At 44.8% G+C, this 24,177-nt stretch overlaps 1 protein-coding gene across 17 annotated transcripts in view; it reads right to left on the bottom strand.

The window, feature by feature from the left end:
• LOC138491330 (E3 ubiquitin-protein ligase TRIM15-like) overlaps positions 1 to 24,177 on the bottom strand; it is a 362,853-nt gene that overhangs the window by 196,109 nt on the left and 142,567 nt on the right. For 14 of the 17 annotated variants that reach the window (XM_069617789.1, XM_069617794.1, XM_069617791.1 and 11 more), the window contains exons 6-7: positions 12,040 to 12,072; positions 10,382 to 10,414 (exon numbers count right to left, since the gene is read on the bottom strand). In XM_069617789.1, the coding sequence (XP_069473890.1) occupies positions 10,382 to 10,414; positions 12,040 to 12,072 (66 nt within the window). The remainder of the gene's footprint in view (positions 1 to 10,381; positions 10,415 to 12,039; positions 12,073 to 24,177) is intronic. The other 3 variants (XM_069617792.1, XM_069617798.1, XM_069617802.1) reach the window with 1 other exon arrangement.

Here is a 24,177-nt window from a genome sequence, read left to right as displayed (position 1 = left end):
CATGCGACGAGAAAGACAGAGAATGGACAAGGTTGCAATTAGTATAAGAGCCAACTTTTATCATTTAAGTTAATAGGAGACAGGACACTGGACTAACATCAAGAATCTGATTAGGTAATAGGAACAAGTAGGACCCCGTTAATGTAGGGATGTTTAATCAAATAAAGATAACCAACACGAGACAGGATCCTGGAATAGCTTCAGGAGACTGATTAGGTGATATAAGCCCCAATTATGTAGGGACATTTTTATAAACAAATATGACCTTATAAGTAAACAAAGATATAACAACTACATCAGAGACCGATAAAGCCATGTAAAACAGAAATTGACATTGGAAATTACATTTAATGAGCTCCAAAAACATAATATATGGGGTCCACAGGATCGGATTAGAGAGCAGCCTCACAAGAACCTAGGAGACGATGAGGTGCTGCCTCATGGTCAGTCAACCTGGCATGCAGAGGAGCAATGCCCAGATTATCTGCAGAGCCTTAGCAGAGCAGAGGGAAGATGAGATGAGTCTGGAGAAAAATAAACCTGGACAAAAAATGTCTTTGGAGAGAAAAACACACTCACTTGAGTGCCACTCTAGAGGAAATGCCAGAAAGCAGCCTAGATAAACAAAACACCCCAGTACAAAACACACTCTTTGAAGAACCACACTCTCCCTGGTGTAGCAGTCTAGTGAACAGCACACATGCTAGGGAACATTAGCGCACACCATGGAGTGCGATCTCTGGAGGCAAAGCTCACTATCTTTGAAGAGAAAGCTCACACTCCTTAGAGATACAAAAATCCTTTGAGAAAAACACCCTCTCTTAGACAATTCACTTGAGGAACTAATCACTCTAGACATATAAACCCCTCTAGAAAAAAAGCAGGCACTCTAGGAGAACAGCATCCTCTTTTAAGATAATCCTAGGGATACATTATTCTTAAGAGAGAAAAGCACACTCTCACTGAGACATCTGGATAAATTCACTATAGCCGTAGAGCAGACTTTCTATAGAAAGGACATTCTATCTGGAGACAAAGCTCTGTGAAAGCAATTTTCTAGGGTAAAAGGAGCCCGTGGAGCTTGAGATAGCTGTGGTGATGTCATCAGTGAATTATGTGGGAATGTTTGAGCCAATGTAAAATGAGTGTTGCAGAGGTGTTTGGCTTCAACAGTCTTTCTACAGTGCTACTCTGTTTCCCTTGCATTGTTGGAAGGAGGAGCTTCTTTTTAAAAAACCCAGCTGTACGCACAGCGTTCGCGGAGCTGTTTGCAGAGGTGTTTGTCTTCAGCAGTCTTTGGCAGATGGCACCGCAGTTGGCAGGGATAACATATACTCATCCCAAACAGTGCCAACCTATGAAAACATTCTGAGAAATGTGAGAAATGTTTGGATTTCAAAGTTTGGTGAAATCGAGTCTTCCAAGAATAGAAGAGAAAATGTTTGAAATAGCCTGCACTTTACCATTGCCAGTATATCCTGCAGTTGGGTCAGTTGTGAACAAACACATTGAGTTAGCACCAACCCTACCATCAAGGCTGAAGGTAGGGGGCCCCCTAAGTTCATTAGTCCCTGACAAAAAGAAAATAAAGATTTCAGATTTGTCGTGCAACATGGCTGCGAAGACTGACACGTTTGGACCTGAAGTCGTCCATGTAAATCCTGCAGCATGTCCCTATGCAGTAACAGATGCTGAGATACTCAAATTAACAGACAAACATAATGACCAGAGTAATTTATCAAGCATGCAGTTTGAGGTTTCTCTATGTATCTATTTGGAAGACCAGGACAGAAGTGTCATCTTCGTTCATTCGGACACCCCGGGCCTCATTACAAGTATGGCAGTAAGCTAACAACGGTGTCGGTAGCGCTACTGGCACCGTTGCTACCGTACCACCATACTACGAGTTCTTCTCGCGGGTGCCTTTGGAGCCGCCAGGTCTGACCTGGTGGCCGTACCGGCACCCGCGAGCAGTACAGGTCTGTGGCACCGGTACCATTATTAACGACACTGGTGCTACCATCTTCCCCATTCCCATTGAGCCCTATTGGGCTGAATGGGGATGGGGAGTCCCTTATTACTGGCTCCCGTGAATGGGCAATTACCGGGTCTGCCAAACTCGGCATGACCCGGTTATTGCCCTCTTAATGAGTCCCCCTGTCTGCATTCAGTGCGGTCAGCATCTCTTACATTTGGTCAACCTGTCTTGAATGTGGAGGGCAGTGCAGGACAAGCACTGATAGCATCAAACTATGTGTTGTCTACAATTGCCTCATTGTTTGAGAATATTAAGACCAAAGTTAAAACATGCACTATTCTGCTCAAGGCTATCAGGAATAAACTGTACAATGCTGCCCATGATCTCGCCTATCAAGTCTAAGATGCAACGGAAGGCCATTCCAAGCAGAAGGTACTGCCACAGCAAAAGCCCCTCTCTCATTCTTCATTGTTCTGCATCTAGGGATGGCTAGAAGATTAAGACTATTTGATCTAAGGGCTCTACGAGCCACCTTATTGGTAATGAAATCCCCCAGGTAAACTGGCATGATACCCATTGTGCATTTGAAAGTGATTGTGAGTAGGCGGGACCGAATTCTCGCCTCCACAGGCAGCCAGTGAAGAACTCTTCTAGCTTCCGAGACGTGTTCTCGTCTAGAAAGGCCTGTAACCACTCTCGCTGCCCCATTCTGGATCAGTTGGAGTCCACTGATTTCTGATTTTGCAATTCCTATCAGAAGACTACAACAGTAATCCAATGTATCCCCTACGATTTCTCTGGCTAAGGTCTCAGCATTGGCCTGTGTGATCAAAGGATGCAAGTGAGCAAAGAGCTTTAGATAACACGATGCTGCCGAGACCAATCCCCCAACATGGCCCTCATAGTAAGGGATTGATAAAAAGTGACCCTGAGGGATTTAGCTTTATTGAGTGTGGGAATATACACGTCCCCGAACTGAAAGCCCTCATAGGCCGGTCCTAACTTAGAAAGGATATCCTGCGAACCCACGATCTGTAGCTCAGTTTTGGACCTGCTGATAGCCAAGCCTTTCAAGACCATCCAAGGTTCTATGCTAACATCAGCTTTGCTCAGGTTAGCTTCGTCTTGGACATGGGAGCCTGATAGTGGGATGATACACTGGGTATCATCCGCAAAGTTTGTAAACAATATCCCTTCTTGCTTCAGCATGGCAAAGAAGGGGGCTGTAAAAATGTTATACAAGCACAGGGAAAGGCTAGCCTCATGAGGGACCCCAAATTCAAATGAGATGCGACATGCCTCTGCTGACTCTGAGCATTCTCTTCTAATCCTGTTGCTGAGGAATGATGCGACCCTGTGTGAGGCCGCTGGTGAAAAATTGTCCACTTCTTCAAGTCTGGTGACCCATAGGCTTTTTGCACAGTAAATAAATGTACACATACACTAGATACATATAATACAATAAATAATTCTCAAGAAAGAAAAGCACCCTATCACTGAGCCATGTTGATAAATTAACTCTAGACATAGAGCACACTCTCTACAGAAAGGACATTCTATCTAGAGACAAAGCTCACTCTCTCTGGAAATACAAGACACTTTCCATAGACAAAAAGCTCTCATTTTAGAGAATAATGCACCCTTAAAGAATCAGATACGTTACACAATTCTAACACAAAATATGACTTACAAAATCTAAAATATTACTACTAGACAGACAGGATTTCAACATTGAACACTAAAACTACAAGGGGCTTCACATCATCATTGTACCGCTTAAGGTATACATATTCAGTATGGAAACACACAGGATATAAACTAGATTTCAAAACATACTGTGGTGCCAATTTCAGATGAGTATATTTTATCTGTGAACAAATGGTTACTTAGGGGACAGGTAACACATCCTATCTCGGGCTTTACAATACATTCTCTATACGAACGTCAACCCCTATGGTCTGTCAAGTGAGGAACTGTATACGTCTTTTTTTCAAAACCATGAGAACAGCTTTGATAGGATTCTTCTGAAAGTTGATATAAATCAAATCATATTTCATGGAGGAGAATATCCAGTACTCACATTACATTACTCAGAGGATATCAAGTGTTTTTCCTTCTGAGAGGGAGACCAGGGCTGCAGCAGGAGATTTGAGCAATTGAGGCATTTTAACTCATTCAATACATAAATGATCAGACAGGTAAAAATATGAACAAAGTTGGATATTTAGATGGGTAGTTAGGTTTCACTTGTCTATCCTTGTGAGCAGGAGAGCTGAATGAAAACACAAACTGTCTTCCTCCCAGAATACAATTTATGATTGCAGAAAATCTGGCAGACCAAATGTTGATGCAAGTGACCATCGGAAAACGTGAGTGATCAAACTATTTAAAGGTGCAGTGACACCATCATGACCATTAAAGTAGATTTGTTTGGATTTGAGGAGATCTCATCTCAACATGCAATGGGTGAGTTATGTGAATATTTTATGTTGGAAAGTAAAGCACCATGGATATGGGAGAGCCCATCTCCTAAAGGGAAGACAAGATGTGAAGTTAAGTTACTTAAAACCTGAATCCTGATAAGCACTTTTGATATGGTTGATACGGGTGATCACTCTATTCTTCTTTCCTCTCTTTCAAAAGTGGGCTTTCGGAATTCAGTGTTAAATTTGTTTCACTCCTAGCTCACAGGGCTTTTCTTCTCTGTCTCTTGGGCTGGTTATTCTTCTCCCACTTTTCCTCCTTTACCTGGTGTTCCTCAAGGTTCGGTTCTTGGTCCTCTTCTTTTTTCTCTCCATACCTCTCCTCTTGGATCTATTGTTTCATCTTTTGGTTTTGCCCATCATTTGTACATTAATAATTCACAACTCTTTTTTTATGTTTTCCTTCTTTTACTGATTCTGTTCACTCTTCTTCGTCTGCTTGCTTTTTAATGTTCTTTGTATTGTTTTTAAGTGTCTCTATGGCCTTGCTCCTCCTTAACTTTCTCCTTTAGGCTCTTTTTACTCTCTTGCTTGTTCACTACATTCTAAATATCTCTTTCTTCTAACTGTTCCTCGTTCCCCCTGTGCCTCCTCGCCGTACTGTTCTTTTGTTCCTTTGGTTCCTAAGTATGGGAACTCTGTTCCTCTTTCACTACGCTCTATTTCGTCATTTTCTTCTTTTAATACTAATATTCTTATTCATTGATCTGTTGATTTTTGATTATTTGCTCACATGATCTGTACTGCTGATTCTTTTGTACAGCGCTTAGGTTTCAAGTGTTATAGAGATTCGATAAAAATACAAATGCAAATACCTGTTTTTGGGTGCAGGATGGCTTGCAGAGTGGAATGTATGAGATATTTTGGTTGGTTTGTCTGTTACTTGTGTGGGTGATAAGTTTCAGTTTTTTGTGAACGGTAGGATGGGGTCTTGAAGTGGATGGTCTAGTACATTATGGAGAGTTCTGTAAATGCCTTTTTCTGGGGTATAGGGCGCCAGTGGAGATGCAGAAAGCTGGGCGATGTGTGAATGTTGGAGCCAGGGTAGAATGGGCGTTGATGGTGCCTTCTGTATGATTTGCAGGAGGAAAGTGTGTTATTGGGAAGCCCAGTGAGTATTGCTATCACGCAATCCAGCTTGGAGAAACTAGATCTTAGACCGTCTCACAAAAGCCGCCATGTCAAATGATGCATCTCTAGACCTGCAATCCGGTCTCTGCACTGGACATATTCAGCATAAGTTGTCAATCATTTTGGAAGTTTATGGAACTTGGGTAGTAGATAATACTGCATCCATTTTTACATACTGGTGGCTTCAAGAACTTAGTTTCTGGAATGAGTATTGACAGAGTACTAGTAAAATTTTAATTTATTTTGATATGATATGATAAGGCATTTATAACGCACCTGTAAACAAGTGTTTCTAGGCATCACAAGACAAAGGAGGGAAGACATGGGGAGGACAAGACAAAAAATCCTACTAGGCCTTGTGCCATTCGGATTGTGCAAGTGTGACGATAGAAGTGCGGAGGCAAGGAGAGAGGGAAGTGAAAGGGAGAGGAAAGAGGGAAATGGGAACAGGGCAGCATGGATCTGGGTAAGTACAGCCAGGGCAGCATGGCTCTGGGTAAGTGCAAGGAGGCAGGGGGCTGCAGGGGTTACATTTACAGCCCCTAAATCTGTGGTAGGCCAGGAAGCAGTGTAAAGGATGAATGATCGTTGAGGAGCGTGGTACCCAGTGACACTGTGAGGGAACCAAGCAACCAGTGATCTGCCACCCACTCACCTGCCTGAGAAGCGTCTGACCCTCAGAGAGTTGGAGGTAGCTGAGTAAAGGGCTCCAGAAGGAAGGGATTTTGGAAGAGAGAGTTGGATGTAGTGCAGGCCCAATCCCCAGAAGGCCTTGTGAATGATGCAGAGGGTCTGGAACTTCATCCTTGCGGCCACTAGGAGCCAGTGAGGGATTTTAGGGCTAGAGAGATAAGGTCCCTGGGCTTGAGGCCAAGGATAAGTCTTGCAGTTCTGTTCTGAGTTAGTTGCAGTGGGCGAAGAGTAGAGGTAGGCAGTTTGAGAAAGGGGCTATTGCAGGAGTCCAGCCTTGGGAGAACCAGGGCTCTGGAGACAGTGAGCTTCTGGGGGAAAGTGAGAAAAGGTAGAATACCTCTAAGGAGATACAGCTGGAAGTGGGCCTTTTGGCAAGATCTGTGATGTGAGGAGACAAGGAGAGAGTGGACTCGAAGGTGACACCAAAGTTTTTTGCCTCACAAGAAGGTGAGGGTAGAGGGCCCAAGGAGGATGGCCAGAGCTAGAGAGCGAAAGTGGGAGCAGGGGTCCCAATGAGAAGGATCTCCGTCTTACTGGCATTAAAGTAAAGATCATTGGAGGCGCACCAATCCTCAAGCATGGATAGACAGTCAGAAATGAGCAAGGGAGGCGAGGAGGAGAGGAGGCTGAGGGAAGTCTGAATGAGAGCTGAGTGCCATATGCATAACAATGAAAGTTAGAAGAGATGAATGAGATCAGGTGGGCAAAATGGGCCAGATAGACATTGAAGAGCCAGAGTGAGAGGATAGAGCCTTCGGGGATACCACATGTGGAGAGAGAGCTTGCAGAGAGACAGTACCCAAGTTTGAACTGGGAAGGACAGTACAGAAGGTAAGCTATGCCACGGCCTGATCTGTGATGCCCAGGTTCACACAGAGTTGGTTCATGAGGGTGACGTAATTGCCATGTTGAAAAAAGAGGAAAGGTCAAGGAGGATGAGGACAGAGGGAGAGCTGGAGTCGTGGTTAGGGACCACATCTTCACAGGTGTTCAGGAGAACATTTTCCATGCCTCTGGCTGCTCTGAAGCCATACTGTTGGTCATGGAGGCAGCCAACAGATTCAGTGTGGAGGGTAAGCTGGGAGATGGCTAGCTTTTGTAGGAGTTTGCCCAGGGAAGGAGTGATAGAAATCGAGCAATAGTTTTCCGGACATGCATGATCGGCAGTAGGCTTTTTTAGGAAGGTGTGCCCAAGGTAGTGCTTGAGGAGAGAGGTGAAAGATCCTGTGGTGAAAGAGTGATTGCAGAAATCAGCCAAGGCTGGAGGGAGGGTGCAAATGTGGTCCTTGATGGTTCTGGAGGAGCAGTGGAGCACTGGTTTGGATGATACTTTCATAGATCAGACTTGTCTAGAGACATTGAGCCTCATTATAAGGTTGGCGGTACGGTGTGAATGGTGCCAGTAAGGCACTGGCACCGTTCACACTGTACCGCCGAATTACGAGTTCTGCTCGCGGGTGCCTGACAACCTGCTAGGTCTGACCTTGCAGGCTGTGCGGCACCAGATAGCATAACTCGTAATTGCACCGGCACCGTTAACAACGGTGCCGATGCAACCATGCTCCCCACCCCTATTCTGCCCTATGTGGCAGAATGGGGATGGGGAGCCCGATAATGCCGCCACCCATGAATGGGCAATTACCGGCCCATTCAATTCATAATTGGCCTGTAATTACCCATTTGAGGGTGGCAGTGCCAGTAACGAGTTTGGCAGTAGCTGTGCCTGTAAAGCAGGCGCGGCTACCCCCAATTCATAATGAGGCCCATTGTCAGCTGTTGTCAGAGCGAAAGAGAAAAAGGAAGAGGAGAGGGAGAGGCAGGCAAAGGGGGCATGAATTAGGTAGAGGGAGAGGAAAAGGAAAGCGAGGACAGTTTTATTGGAGACATGAGAGGCCAGAGCCATGCAGAGGGCCTGAGAGGGAACAGGAGAGGTGGAGACTGGAGTACAATTGGCCAGCTCCTTGCAGATTTTAAAGAGTTGGGCCCTTTTGTTAGAGGCCACAGAGATGTGGGCTGGGATATGGACCCTCTTCTTGGAGAGGACAGAGACTCTGTGTTGCCTTTGGAGCAGGTGTCAGGACAGTTTGTCAGAGGATATGCCTGAAGCCCTCCATTTCCTCTCAGCCACCCTTCACTTGTGTTTCAGGGAGGCGAAGTCGGAGTCGTACCAAGAGTTGCACCTGGAGGTAGGCTTCAGACAGATTTTCATGACAGAGTCAAGGATGTCCAGAGTGTTGGAGATAGAAAGATGCAGGTTAGAGAGGGCTGTTACAGAGTGTGAGTCAGCCGCAGGAGTAGGAGGAGCAGAGAAATTAGAGGCAAAGACATTCACTGACACTCGCTTCATGGGCAGAAGTAATGAAGTTGGCAGTGCTGGGGTAGGCTTCGCTTGAGGGGCAAGAAGTTTCAGGTGAGAGGAGAGCAAAAAGTGGTCAATGCAAAAGAGAGGGGTGGTGAGAGGGTTGAGATGGGGGTGTCTGAGGAGATGGGAACATGCAAGGTGTGCCTGGCAGAGTGTGTCGGGCCAGAGGGTAGAATGGAAAGGGAGAGAGCATTGCAAAGATTGCGGAAAAGCCCATGGGAGGGATTAGGAGCATCCAGGTGGATGTTGAGGTCTCTGAGGAGGAAAAGTTGAGAGAAAAGAAGACAGTTCATCCCATTCTGAGGCAAAGAGGGTGACCTTGCCAGGTGGCCACTGGATGGTGGCGGTAGTCAGAGAGCTACCAGGAGAGATAGAGAACTTATAGACTAGGCATTCAAATGTGGAGTAGGCCTGTGTAGGAATGATAGAATCAGGGACCCATTCCAGAAAGATCAGGGCCACTCCACCTAGGGGCTGGTTAGTTCTGGGCTCAGACAGGACCTTGTAGCCCTTGGGGAGGAGAGTGTCAAAACACGTGACAGAACCTGCCGTGAACCGTGTCTCATTGAATGCAACGGCATCCAGGTCAAGGTCTTTGAGGAGGTGGGAGATGTCAGAGGAATGTTTGACAGCAGAGCAAGAGTTGAGAGTAGCTAGTAGGAGCAGGTTGCCACATTTGAAAGATTTCCGCGGTTGGGTGCAGGAGTTCGGTACACCCAGTGAAGGAGATAGGAGAGCCCGAGAGTGGGCAGAGGTAGTAGACAGAGTTGACATAGGGGCCAGAGTGGAGGAGGTGGTGAGTGCCAGAGAGATGGCAGAGGAGGAAGAATGTGGCAGAGGGGCAAGAGAGGTGTTACAAGAAGTGGCAGGAGAAGGGAGTAAATTGATGAGACACGGGAGACGCCTATCAAGGAGGAGATTGGGCTGAGATCTCTGTACCATGACGGTACTATTTAGATATTGATGATGGTCTTGGAGGGATATAAGGGGGCCATGAGGACATCCACTCGGGTGCCACCATTAATGGGAGAGAAGGAGGAAGGAGAGAATATGAGGAGTCCATAGGTATGAAGAGGGAACGACCAAGAGGATGTTGGTGAGAGTCTGTCTGGAGGAAGCGCTGATGTGGGTATCAACGATAGGGAGGCCTGAGTTGGAGACCAGGGTATCCCTTTTGAATTTTTCCTTTCTGACTGAGTGACAGGGATAGGATAGGAGATTGAGTAGCTGTTAGAGAAGATGGGAGAGATTGAGAGCACTATAGAGGGTGTGAGAAGGCAAGAGAGTAGAGTTAGGGAGGAAAAGAAGCGCTGTCCAAAGCTGTGCACCACAGGAAGCACCGGAGGGGGAGGGTTCACACAGAAGGAGGCACACAGGAGGCAACAAGCAGACAACACAGCACAGGGGAATGCAGGAGCAGTGTGGATGGAAGACAGTGAAATAAGGGGGACAGCGCAGTGCGAAAACACCCAGATTCGACTTTCCTAAAAGAAGGGGGGAAAAGGCCTAGTTTTAACACAACAGCAATGCAAAATATTGTGCACCATATTTGGATGCTCCAGTAAAAAAAACAATATTGTGTGCTGGGATTCATCCCTCTACTCTCCACGATAATGACATATAGGTAATAATGAGCAAGAGCTTATGTTCTTTTGTGACAGATACAAACACGATTTCTAATGACTCACTTGGGTAAAAAAGGGATATCAACTTTTTTTCAAAGCACATTCTTACCATCATCATTTCCATCTTTTTCACTGCCATTTACTACAAAGGAAGAAGAACGATAAGGTCAGAATGAAAATCAGTAACATGTTGTTGAGTACTGATCCAGAACCTACAATGAGCCTTTATCAACTAAGTACTCATTAACACAGATATTGATGTAACAGCCACATTGAAATGAGGGCAATAACAACCTCTAGACCAAAGGATAGAAGCCGAAAATCCATATATGATATATCCCATTGTACAAGCTGTATTCATCCCCAGTTCATCCTCTGAACTCTAGTTTGTAAATTGTATTGCGTTTGGGCAACTCTGATGCAGCAACATGCTCATGTTGGACAACAACCATTTCCCAACTTCATTTAACCTCACTGTCAGATTGTGCTATCGGCCACGAGCAAACAGCACTCAACAATAGCTCTTGGAAAAACCTTTCCATAATAATGTAATGTCCTGCTCTGTCCCTGCCCAGTGTCCTGGGGATGATAGAGCAGGGCAATGCAGCTCATTTGATCCATCATTTTTTGTAAAAAGAACTAGATATAGTGCCTCATCAAGGGTTGGGTGGAGCAGTAAAATTGCAGCGGTGACGCTATTACTACCGTATTACCTCTCTGCCCAATCCAGAGTAATGGCAGAAGGTAGCAGATTTACCTCCAGATTTTCGCCCATTTGCAGCGCTATTACTTTGAAACTGTTATTGCCGGCAGTAACAGCACCGATACTGCCCCATAGGGTCCTATAGACTTAACAAAATGGGGAGTAACAGCCTTACCACAACTCGGGACTCGGGACTAATTGTGCTGGACTGAGTTGCGTAACACTATTTGCTTTGGCTGTATACTGGCAGATTTCCCACTGGGATACCGCCAAACATCTGCTGGAGCCCACACTGTCATGTGTTCAGCAACTTCTAGGGTATGCATATGTTTTGAAACCTCAATAAAGAGCATTTGGATCACAGGCAGGGATATATGTGAACATCTGGGTGATCAGATCAGTGAATAGCATGCATATAACGCCTGGTATGCATACTCACATATAAATTGGCAAGAGCCAGTTCAGAACACAAAAGTTTGAAGACCAGAATACCCTTCTTGAACTTTTTCCTTCCATATTTAGGGACAGGTATAGGATAGGGGATGGAGTAGCTGTTAGAGAAGCTGGGAGCGATTGAGAGCACGAAAGAGGGTGCGAGGAGGCAAGAGAGGAGAGTGAGGGAGGAAAAGAAGCACTGCCAAAAGCCACGCACCACAGGAAGCACCGGAGGGGGAGTGTTCCCACAGAAGGAGGCACACAGGAGGCAAAAAGAAGACAACACACCACAGGGGAACGCAGGAGCAGTGTGGATGGAAGACAGTGGGGGGAGTGGGACAGCACATTGCAAAAACACCCAGATTCAACTTTCCTAAAAGTAAGGAAAAAGGAGGGAAAAAAGGCATAGTTTTAACACAACAGCAATGCAAAATATTGTGCACCATATTTTGATGCTCCAGTAAGTAGACAATATTGTGTGCTGTGATTGTACTCTCCACGATAATGACATATATGTAATAAAGAGCAAGAACTTAGGTCCTGTTGTTGAGAAAGATACAAAACCAATTTTTAATGACTGACTTGGGTAAAAAGGGATAACATAACTTTTTTTCAAAGCACATTCTTACCATCAACATTTCCATCATCGTCACTGCCATTTCCTACAAAGGAAGAAGAAGGATAACGTCAGAAAGAACATCAATAACATGCCATTGAGAACTGATCCAGAACCTACAATTAACCCTCTATCAACTACGAACTCATTAACACAGTTAGTGAAGTAACAGCCACATGGGAAATGAGGGCAATAACAACCTCTAGAGCAAAGGATGGAAGCCTCAAATCCAAATATGATACATCCCATTGTACAAGCTGTATATAGCCCCAGTTCATCCTCTGAACTCTAGTTTGTGTATTCTGTTGCATTTGGGCAAAGTAATGCAGCAACATGTTCATGTTGGACAACAAACATTTCCCAACTTCATGTAACCCATTGTCAGATAGTGCTGCAGGCCATGAGGAAACAGCACTCAGCAATAGCTCTCCGAAAAACCTGACCATAATAATGTAATGTCCTGCTCTGTCCCTGCCCAGTGTCCTGGGGATGAGAGAACAACACAGTGCAGTTCATTTGATCCATCAATATTTGTAAAAAGAATTAGTTATAAGGCCTCATCAGGGGTTGGGCGGATCAGTAAAAATGAGGTGGTAATGCTCTTACTGCCGCATTCCCACTCCGCTCAATCTGGAGTATAGGCGGAGAGTAGCAGATTTACCTCCAACTTTCTGCCCATTTGCAGAGCTATTACCGCTGCACTGTTAATGCCGGCGGTAAAAGCACTGATACCGCCCCATAGAGTCATAGGGACTCTTAACAAAATGAGGAGTAACAGCCTTACCACAACTCGGGATGCAGCGCTAATAGCGACAGACCAAGTTGCTGTAACACTATTTGCAATGGTGTTATTCCGTCAAATTTCCCGCCGGGATACCGCCAAACTTCTGATGAGGCCCATAGTGCCATGTGTTCAGCTACCTCTACATTCATTTTGAAACCTCAATATACACTATTTGGATCATATAGCAGGGATATATGTGAACATCTGGGTGATCAGATTTGTGAATAGCATGCATATAACACCTGATATGAATACTCACATATAGATGGGCAAGAGCCAATTTAGAACACAAAGGTTTATATAGCTAGTAATCTACTAAATTTATGCATTTACTACTAGTACATATGTTATTACTGAGGTGCCAACACAAGACCTCAAGTACGCCATGCATTCACTTACAGATACATATTTGATTATTGAAGCACTTACAAAAGACCACAAGGCCTCAAATAGCTCATTCATACACTATAGATACATATATTGTTACTGAACACATGCCTCAGAAGCTCTACATTTTATGCAGACACATAGAGACCTCCTTAAGTGGAGAGAAAGCACTTGCTTATTGATAATATTTGCTAGATACATATATTAAGGATGGATGTATTGGTGAATAGGCAATTAAAGCATCTTGTATTCATTTATTATTAAACCCCCCTCACAAGATTGTAATGATGATGCATAGTCAGGTGATGAGGGAGAGCTGGAACACACCCTCCCCCCAATCTCATCCATATCATGGCCTAGAGGATCACGACCCAGACACCCTCCATGAGATGAGTTTGCCTACTTACCTGATGGCAGAATACCCTGGTTCAAGAACATACACCTGAGAGGAGTATGCCGACCGGTACGATCAACACCAGTCCCCGCGGCCTGCGATGACATTTGCGGCATGGATGAACTCAACTAAAAGCCACGGTTACAGTCTCCACATCGTTAGAGATGCCATGACGACATAGCCGACGGACGATAACGCCTGGTCACTCACACACCAATCTACACCAAGAACATACTCAGTGCTATGACGTAGCGGACTGTCACACTCACAGACGTGCATCGTTTTTATTTTTCACATAGGCCTTCTACCGCACCGCAGAAACGCAAGACGCCTGAAGAGATCGAGTATAAGCTTGATGATGCTTCCGCGCCACCTATCTCTATGAGACGCTATCATGTATATCTAGCATTACATATGATGATGGGTCATTTCGGGACTACCATACTATGGCTTATGTACTGTTACCCCTGAACTAGGCCTGAGTAGGCCGCGAGCAAGAGTCCCCAGGTCGGAGCCTCGCAAACGAAAACCTCTTTCAGGACGAAATGCAAGTGCTGAACAAGCAGAACAAACCCACAATGAGGACCCGCAGCCAAGGCCGCGATGTTGCAACTCGCATACCGAAAAGCCCACTGCCAAGGTTACACCAGCAAATGCTAAGCCTTTGGACACAGAATACTAAAATCAAATGCTCATAATTCTGCTCCAGCCATGGTCTCTCCACACGTGACCGAGGCAAACTGACAGAGTTCCAAAGCCTATGAGACCAAGAAGCAGCCAGAGTCTCGTCAGTTGCAACAACGAAGCGGCAAGATGGACACCTGCGAGAATGGGAACGACCCGCCTAGGACCTTATGAGCAGACCTGCCCGTTGTTTGCACATAACACATAGTTGCACATTGTTGCTAATGCCAGGTACACCGTGAGCTGGGAACGACGATTGTCCCAGGCATGGGGGCTCATGGGAGAACCAATCAGAACCCAGGGGGATTTGCTACTGACGCCAATCACTCACAACCAATCATCGAGGGTCCCCTTGTTGCAATTTCGAAGTAGCAATGTTAGGGACGGCCCAAGCGTACCACCTGATTTTGTTCCTTCCAATAAAAAGTTTCCATATACCTTACATATACTAACCCTACTACTCAGATAGCCAATCCTGGATGGCAATAGGCTTTTACGCTAACTTCCTGAGGTGACGCAGGTAGCGCGTCATACTGTAGTAAAAAGGCCTGCGAGCCACGGAGAGAGCGCATTTTGCCACCTTTCTCGCATGCAAATGAGAAACCGTTCCTGCTGTTGAAATAAACTGCAGTCTCAGCCTTGCTCCTTGCGTGTGCTAATACTCATTTTGGGGAACACAGGAGGAGTTGGGGCCTCCCAGCCCGGAGCTCCGCGGACGGCTCACCCGACTCCGGGATAATCACCCCTACAAGTTGGAGGCACTGCTGAGATATTTTTAATGCCTGCCCCCTTATCTTTTGTTATCCCAAGGCCTGTCGTTGCGAGGCGGACTGGCAGTGCGGCCCCCTCTGCCGCTGCCCCCTTTTGAGGACTACAGGACCATCGTGGAACTGCGAGAAGACCGGACGGCGCAATCCGGATATTGGCCCTCGGGAGCCGATTGAGAAGTATCCCGCCCGCGGTTGGCGAGTGTCTGGACGAGTCCAGAAGAGGGGAGGTGGCAAGCCACTTGGAGGGGTGCACACGGTCGGGCGGCCCCACATCAAGGGAACTTGGTGAGTATAGCACACCCAACAAGCAACGTAATAATATGTAAGAGGGGGGAGGGAAGATTTATGAAAAGGGTGGCTGGAGGTGTGTACTGTGTGTGCTAAGGATTTGAATAATAGGTGACGGTAGGTGGGCAAGTGGTGGTGAAGACAGGCACGAGGGCCGTCTCCCGCCGCATCGCGAAGGAAGGTGGGTGGAGCCAACGGCACCACACGGGATCGCTCGAAGGCCCTGATTTGTTTGAATCAAGCGCGCATGTACGGGGGGAGGTGGATTTCCTACGGATTGGCATTTTAGGTCAATGAATAGATGTGGATACCTACTAATTGAGTGTTGAAACTCGTTAGGTAGATGACGTTTCCCCGTAGGAGGTAGCTAGAGAGTTGACGAGTGCGGAAGATAATTGACTGGTTAAGTTCCCCAGGTGAGGGGCGTATCACACGCGAGGTGACGAAGCGGGTGCAGATCAATTATATGAGATGTATTAGTGGTTTCCTTGTTCCTGGTGAGACAAGAAGACAGCTGTGGGGTTGATGGGATTACTAATTAAAGTACATTGTGTGATTTTGACATGAACATTCTTACCGGTATTAGATTAACAGGGTTGGTGACGTCACCCGTAGGATAATGGCTGCCTGGTGTTTCACTCGGGTTACCCGAGGAGGTGACCAAGAGTTAAACGACAGGGAGAGGGGTGGAATAGAAGGAGCAGAGAGGACGGTCATGCTGAACGCAGTGATTGAAAGGTGGAAAGTAAAGGGGAGGCGGCTGTACAAGCACGCCACCCAGGGCATGCAGTCGCAGTGGACTTTGTGTACCGCGGCCTAAGGGGGCTGTACAAGTGATGGCAAGAGAAAAAGGAAATCGTACGTTTGTGAACTTCATTGCTTTTCAGCGGACGATCGGAAGTCCCCACATTATGGGGCCAGGTAAAGAAGGTTGCAACCATAAGTGTCAATATAAAGTACAATTATGCCTTACGAGTCTGGACCTATGGGATGGGGGAACACCTTAACAACTCCCCTCCAACATATCTGCAAAACGTTATCGCCTCACAAGGAGAAACTTTGCAGACACATAGAGACCTCTTTTAAGTGGATAGAAAGTACTTGCTTATTGATAATATTTGCTAGATACATATATTAAGGATGGATGTATTGGTGAATAGGCAATCAAAGCATCTTGTATTCATTTATTAATAAACCCCCCTCAAAAGATTGTAATGATGATGCATAGTCAGGAAAACCCAATTGTTTAAAGTCCCTTCTCTAATGTCATGGACCAATTATGCCGGTAAAATGGAACATATGACGAGAAAGACAGAGAAAGGACAAGGTTGCCATTAGTATAAGAGCCAACTTTTATCAGTTAAGATAAAAAGGTGACAGGACACTGGACTAACATCAAGAATCTGATAAGGTAATAAGAACAAGTCAGGACCCAGTTAATGTAGGGATGTTTAATCAAATAAAGATTCCAACACGAGACAGGAACCCAATTATGTAGGGACATTTTTATAAACAAATATGACTTTATAAGTAAACAAAGATACAGCAACTACATCAGTGACCGATAAAGCCATGTAAGTCTCAGAAATTGACATTGGAAATTACATTTAATGAGCTCCAAAAACATAATATACGGAGTCCACAGGATCAGATTAGAGGGCAGCCTCAAAAGAACCTAGGAGATGATGAGGACCTGCCCCACTGCCAGTTAGCCAGGTATGCAGAGGAGCAATGCCCAGATTATCTGCAGAGCGTTAGCAGAGCAGAGGGAAGATGAGATGAGTCTGGAGAAAAACAAAACCTGGACAACAAATGTCTTTGGAGAGAACAACACATTCCCTTGAGTGGCACTCTAGAGGAAATGCCAGAAAGCAGCCTTGATAAACAAAACACTGTAGTATGAATCACACTATTTGAATACCACACACTCCCTGGTGTAGCACTCTAGAGAACAGCACACATGCTAGGGAACATTAGCGCACACCATGGAGTGCACTCTCTGAAGGCAAAGCTCACTATCTTTGAAGAGAAAGCTCACACTCCTTAGAGATACACAAATCTCTCGAGAAAGACACCCTCTCTTAGACGATTCACTTGAGGAACTAATCACTCTAGACATATAAAACCCTCTTGAAAAAAGCACCATCTAGAGATAGAGCACACTCTCTAGGAGAAAAACGGACCCCCTAGAGAGCCATGGACAATAACACTCCATTGAGCAGGCACTCTAGGTGAACAGCATCCTCTTTTAAGATATTCCTAGGGATACATTATTCTCAAGAGGGAAAAGCACACTCTCATTGAGACATCTAGATAAATTCACTATAACCATATAGCAGACTCTCTTTAGAAAGGACATTCTATGTAGAGACAAAGCTCTGAGAAAGCAATTTTTTTCTAGGATAAAAGGAGCCAGTGGAGCTTGAGATAGCTGGGGTGATGTGATGTGTGAATGATGTGGGAATATTTGAGTCAATGTAACATCAGTCTTGCAGAGGTGGTTGTCTTCAACAGTCTTTCTACAGTGCTACTCTGTTTCCCTTGCATTCTTGGAAGGAGGAGCTTCTTTTTAAAAAACCCAGCTGAACACAGAGTGTTCACGGAGCTGTTTGCAGAGGTGTTTGTATTCAGCAGTCTTTGACAGATGGCGGCGGCAGTTGGCAGGGATTTGGTATATTCCTCCCAAACAGTGCCAAACTATGAAAACATTCTGAGAATTGTGAGAAATGTTTGGATTTCAAAGTTTGGTGAAATCGAGTCTTCCGGAAATAGAAGACAAAATGTTTGAAATAGCCTGCACTTTACCATTGCCAGTATCTCCTGGAAATGGGTTGGTTGTGAGTTAACAAATTGAGTTAGCACCAACCCTACCACCAAGGATGAAGGTAGATGGCTCCCTAAGTGCATTAGTCCCTGCCAAAAAGAATATTAAGATTTCAGATTTGTCGTGCAACATGGCTGCAAAGTCTGACACATCTGGACCTGGAGTCGTCCATGTAAATCCTGCAGCGTGTCCATATGCAGTAACAGACACTGGCCCTCATTACAACTCAGGCGGTAAGGGGTTTACGGCGCCGTAAACAGCGCCCCTTACCGCCTGAGTATGAGGTCCCTTAGCGCCATGGCGGATTTAACACCTGCTTTTAGCAGGTGTTAAAATCCATGGCGCTAAGGGACCATGGAGTTAATTACGCCACCGTAATTTACGGTGGTGTAATTAACGCCTTCCCCACTCCCATTATGCCCTATGGGGCAAAAATGGGAATGGGGAAGGGTAAATGGGGATTGGGGACTTACCGCCCCGCCAAGGTCGGAATGGGGCGGTAAGTCCGCCAACCACCATGGCGTAAACGTAGTTTACGCCATGGTGGTTAAGTCACGGCCCAGGCGGTAACTTACCGCCTGGGTCGTGATGAGGCCCACTGAGATATCCGAATTAACAGACAAACATAACATGCAGTTTGCGGTTTCTCCATGAATCAAATATTTGGAAGATCAGGACAGAATTATCATCTTCGTTCATTCGGACACCCTGTCTGCATTCTGTGCGGTCAGCATCTCTTACATTTGGTCAATCTGTCTTGGATGTGGAGGACAGTGCAGGACAAGCACTGATAGCATCAAACTATGTGTTGTCTTCATTTGCCTCATTGTTTGAGAATATTAAGACCGAAGTTAAAACACACACTATTCTGCTCAACGCTATCAGGAAGAAACTATACAATGCTGCCCATGACGCAGAACTAAAATCTTTGCTGAATCTAGAGGTTACCCCAGTAAGATCTCGCCTATCTCAGGCAATATTAATGTTACAACAGGTTTCCGGCCTGTCACAGTGTCCTAGTGATATTAATGCCAGACATTTTGAAGGTCATAAAGAGTCATTAGTGACACAAGGCCTGGGACAATTACCATTCCAGTATTGCCTCAGTTAAAAAGACAGCACAAGTGGGGAAAAATCAGTATCATCAGAGAACCTGGGTGTCAAATCTTTTATGCCAAAACTAAACACTTAATAACATCAGAGAACAAGAAGAATAAAATGGATAACACTCAGGTGGCTGGACAGAAATAATCGTGGACATTCCCGCAGAACTTGGCCATCCAAGAATCTTTCACCCATAATTCACTGAAGAAGGCCTACTCTAATACATTTAAAAGAGCTTTTGTGGGCAGACCTAGGGGCTGGTGGGGGACTGGAGGAGACAGATACTTCTTTTACTGACCCTAGCTGGTGTGGATTTGTGAGCGGACAGGAGGCCATAGTTAATAGGACTACCAAAAAAATGTACCTTAAATCTACACACCCTAATTAATGGGACAAAAAAACACAGAAATACTAACTTTGATGTATCTCCTCTAAGCCATCTCCCAAAAATGAACGGTCGTACAGTGACCTCACAAACTGATTTACAAGATGACATTTTTTGTGTTGGGGAGGTAGTAGGGCAGAAGTGAATCCCTAGCATACAGCTGCACATATGAATAATGTGCCAGTGATTTGTAAACAATCTGTTTTCGTCCAAACTGGTGAGCTAAACAACAACATATGTATAGGGGCAGCTGGTAGAATGTTAGCAAATTTAATATTCCTGGAAATGATAAGAAAAGTGGAGTCCTCTCCACACAAATTCCATCAGATGATCAATGGTTGCCTAAAATATTAGAGGTCAAGCACAATGATAGGGCAGTGCCATTGGAAGGAACCAATCGGAATATAACGGTGTACTACCGATTAGCCAGAAATCTATCGGAATTTGTGAAGGGGAGAATAAGCCAATTAAGCCTAAACCAGAATGTCTTTGTAACTTTTGTAATTGCTGAGCACCACCAAGGCCCATTGAACCAGTGAATTCAGGCAATGGAGTATGTTGTGGGTAGAGATTAAATACTCAGTAACTGCAGGTGCACGGGTATCCCCACATATCAGGGCATACCGATACAGTGCAAACTAGAAGGCTGTTGATCGATCCTCCAATGTGCAAATTGAGTAGTCATTGGATAATATCTGGGCCCACTCTGGTGGTTAGTGTTTTGAAGGGGGCAATTGGTGCAGAAAAATCAGCAGAAAGTTGCAAGGTACCCAAATTTGGAGGCAAATTAAATGGTCCTGCTCATAGCTCTTTTGCATCGAATAATCAGAGATTTGAGGACCTTCCACACAGCATATTATTGGAACTTTGTGGATGGCACAATGAGCTTTTCATAATGAACCGCTCTTGTATTTTTGGCTAATTTTGCTGAGGTCACTAATCTGAGTGCCATATCAACACAAGACCTTTATAGAGTACCATTTTTTGACCCTCATTGTACAGATTGTGTAATTGTCGATCAGGCCTCCAGATTTGTGCTGGAAAATATACTCTGAATGCATCATGAAGGAGATGCAGAAAACAGGCTCAAGATTGGTTCTCAAAATGCTTTATTAACTTAAAAGGCAGGATGTAGTAAGCCCTAACTTGCCATATGCTAAGGTGGTATTTCCCTACCTAAAGAAAACTAAGGATAGTCTGTGTCAGGAAATTCGAATCAAAAGTCTGTCTGTGTCCAAAACCTATCCTTGCCATCACAGCTAACTGTATGCAGTGTGTAGGGATTTCAGCAGCAAGATTAATAATGTTCAAAATAAAGTTATGAGCTTCTTCCAGCTCTTGGCTTGACATCAGCTTCCCTTTCCCCAAGTTCAAAACAGTTCACACAGTCTTGGCGTTCCTTTGCCCAAGAGTTCAAATCATCCAGCTTTTCAAAACAATACCAGTTCAAAACTTCCAGCTTTTCAAAACAACACAGTTCCTTGGGACACTTCCCATATCTTTTGTCATCAATACTTTCCACTGGTTCACATAGGTAAGTCTTGCTTCTTGACTTCAATGTCACCTAAGCTGCTGTTGCAAAACCCAAGCTTCTTTATATTTACTTTTATTGGCTCTTTCCATAAGGGTGGCACTCGGTCTAGGCACAGTTGTCGAATCACACTGTCCACCCAATACAGGTCACTGACCCGATACCCCTATGCACTTTGTTATCTGTATTCTCCTGGCTCTTGCCAACACAGTTTTCCTCTTAACCTGCAGTTCTTGGAACACCAGTAGCTTTGGCCAATACTTAGTTTCTCATTTCATAACCTTCTTGCTATTCTTTTGGCTTTGCATGCATTAACTTGTGTCTCACACAATTCATTCTGTGGAATCTGCTATTTGCACCACTTTGCTTTCACTTCATTCACAAGTGCTCATAATTTGCTTTTGTTCTGTGTGGCATTCAAAAGTGTTTGTAATGACGTTCGGTTGTTCAGCGTGTTCGATATTCAAAGGCACTTGTTTCAGCATTCAAAGTGCTTATAACAACTTTCAGCTTGTTTCCAGTCCCCGGAGAATCCTCCTATGAGTGTGTCCCTTTTTTCGGCAGATCCCTCAGGTTCCCCCGCTCTGCTTTCCGGCTTCTATTCGCTCCGCTCCTCTCTTGTGGTAGCCACAGCGAGCACTACTCTCTTTCCTGGAGTCCTGCAGCAAATATCTCCACTCTTACCCTGTGGCAGCTAGAGAGAGCACTGCTCTCTCTCCTGGAATCCTGCAGCTACCAGAAGGCTATGGTGCCCCACAGCTCCTGCTGCATGCACCTGACAGGGAAGATTTCTAGACCCTGTCAAGACCAGCCTTGGCCGTGGTTTCTATCTCTCACTCCTGCTCAGCATGGCTCCTCTCCAGTTCGTTCCTCTCCAGCTCGCTCTGGCTCTCCAGCCCACTTCTTTCTCTCCAGACCATCTCTCCCATTGTGCTGGGTGTCCAGCCTTTTTTATACACCTTGAGATTGTTAAATGACTGCAGGTGCGGGTCACTGAATTCAATTGCCTCAACATGGTGAAACCTATTACCTGGACATACCTGGCTGTTCCAACTGCAATCCTCCATAGCCATTTCCTCATCTCAGTACCAAAGTGGTTTTTGGGGAGGTTTGAATTGAAGGAAGTGTCTGTATTAGCAATATAAGAATGATTTATATTGGTCTAACCCAAATGAGGATGTGTCCTCCCAGTTAGTCTCTTCCTTGTCCCAGAACTATGGTGATGTTTCTGTGGGACATTTTGGGGGAAAGAAAGGGAAAAAGGCTGACAGTAGATTACAAAGGCTTGAAGGATAGAGGGTTCATTCTGAAAATGGACATCCACACCGCAATCCCCAATCCAGACGTGGACCCCTTACTCACTGTGCTCAGAGAGGCACAGCTCCACCTCTCATATGAGGCCCAACAAGGCTGAAACATGCATCTGGGGTTGCTGTTGGTACTCTTGTTCAGAAGGGAATTGCCATAGCCTTTCGGTGCTGGACTGCGCTTATGTGGGCCGGACAAAGACTGATATGCATATGGATATTTCCCTTCTGTGAAAGGTACAATGAGCTAAAGTGTGGCTGCAGAATCTCGAGTGGCTACCTTCCCAAAGAACAGGTAATTTAGCTGTGTTCGTTCTTGCAAAGGGGCGCCTATGACTATTTTTTGACAGCCTTAGAAGAACCTAAGAAGACGACGAGGTGCCGCCCCACTGCTAGTTAGCCAGGCTACCAGAGCAGACGAGCGATGCCCAGATGATCTGCAGAACCTTAGCACAGCAGAGGGAAGATGCCCAGATAATCTTAAGTCCCTTAGCAGCTCTGAATGAAGTTAAAACACCCAAGCCAGCATCTGAAGACAAGGTTATGACCATGCAAGTCAAGTTGAAACATGCAATTGAGATTTTCAAATTATTCTGTTCAATAACCAGACATCTGCTCTTTAAATTGGAGCAATAATCAACATTATATATTGAGATGCCAAGAAAGGCCAAGAAAGGCTTTCAGCAGAAAGCATTACTGGGAGTTCCTGTTTAGGAATACAATGGAGCAATAAAAGCAGTATTTTCGATTCCCCATTGAAAAAATAAGGTAGCATTAGAAACATTTTATTGAGAAGTCCCTTGTAAGCATTACAATGGAGCATTGGGATCATTTTTGGAGAAGTTCCAATTGAGAATTTCAAGGGAGCATTCTTAGCAGAAGATAGTATGGGCATGCCAAGAGAGGCCTACTTTCCATTATTGATTGAGACCAATACCCTTAGAAACACTTGCACATTGTGGAGACGACACATAAAGGCACATTGAGTGCAACACCACTCTTATGTATTCCAAATACAAGCAGAACTAAATGTTTTAGAAACAATTAGATCAAATTGTAAATCACTGTATAGTGCATTCAGTGAAAGAAGTTGCATCAACCCAAGACGTGTTTTTTTTTTTTGTTGATTGAGATTTGAGATGGTAATAAGAACCTAAGAGATTTTTCTTTTAATAGAACCGCTTAGATTATAAACTGGTTATTCCTGCATCTCATTTAAAACAGAGACACAAGTCTGAGCTACAATAGATGTACTTGTTAATAATATGCACATGTTAATATCTTTCGACGCTCCTTTCTCTCGCAGCATTAGATGGAAAGCCTGATTGAAGAAGCATGATTTGGAAACAGAACCACAACAAACTCATAGAATTACGCCTATCTAGCTGTATAAAGCTACATTTTTCAATATGTACGGTTAATACATTTTTCTTTTGAGCACGAATATGTCAACCAGACAAATTGAAAATAGAAAGCTCTTTTGGTTTTTAAAAGATGTTAAAACCCTGGCATTTTAATGGGTAGCTATTCTTGTTTCAGGAGCAGGCCATCGAAAATACCAAAAGTAGAATTTGTGTCAAATGGTGCCTGCGAGTTCAGTCTAGTTGATATTGAGCTTTTTAAAGCACAAGCACATCAATTGGTGTCCTTAAGTATCAGTCCCTTTGGTTGCTCACCTTTGTGTGCACATACA

This window comes from Ambystoma mexicanum, chromosome 10 (assembly GCF_040938575.1).
Source record: "Ambystoma mexicanum isolate Mex_15411 chromosome 10, UKY_AmexF1_1, whole genome shotgun sequence".
NCBI lineage: Eukaryota > Metazoa > Chordata > Amphibia > Caudata > Ambystomatidae > Ambystoma > Ambystoma mexicanum.
This window is presented reverse-complemented; position numbering and strand designations above follow the sequence as displayed.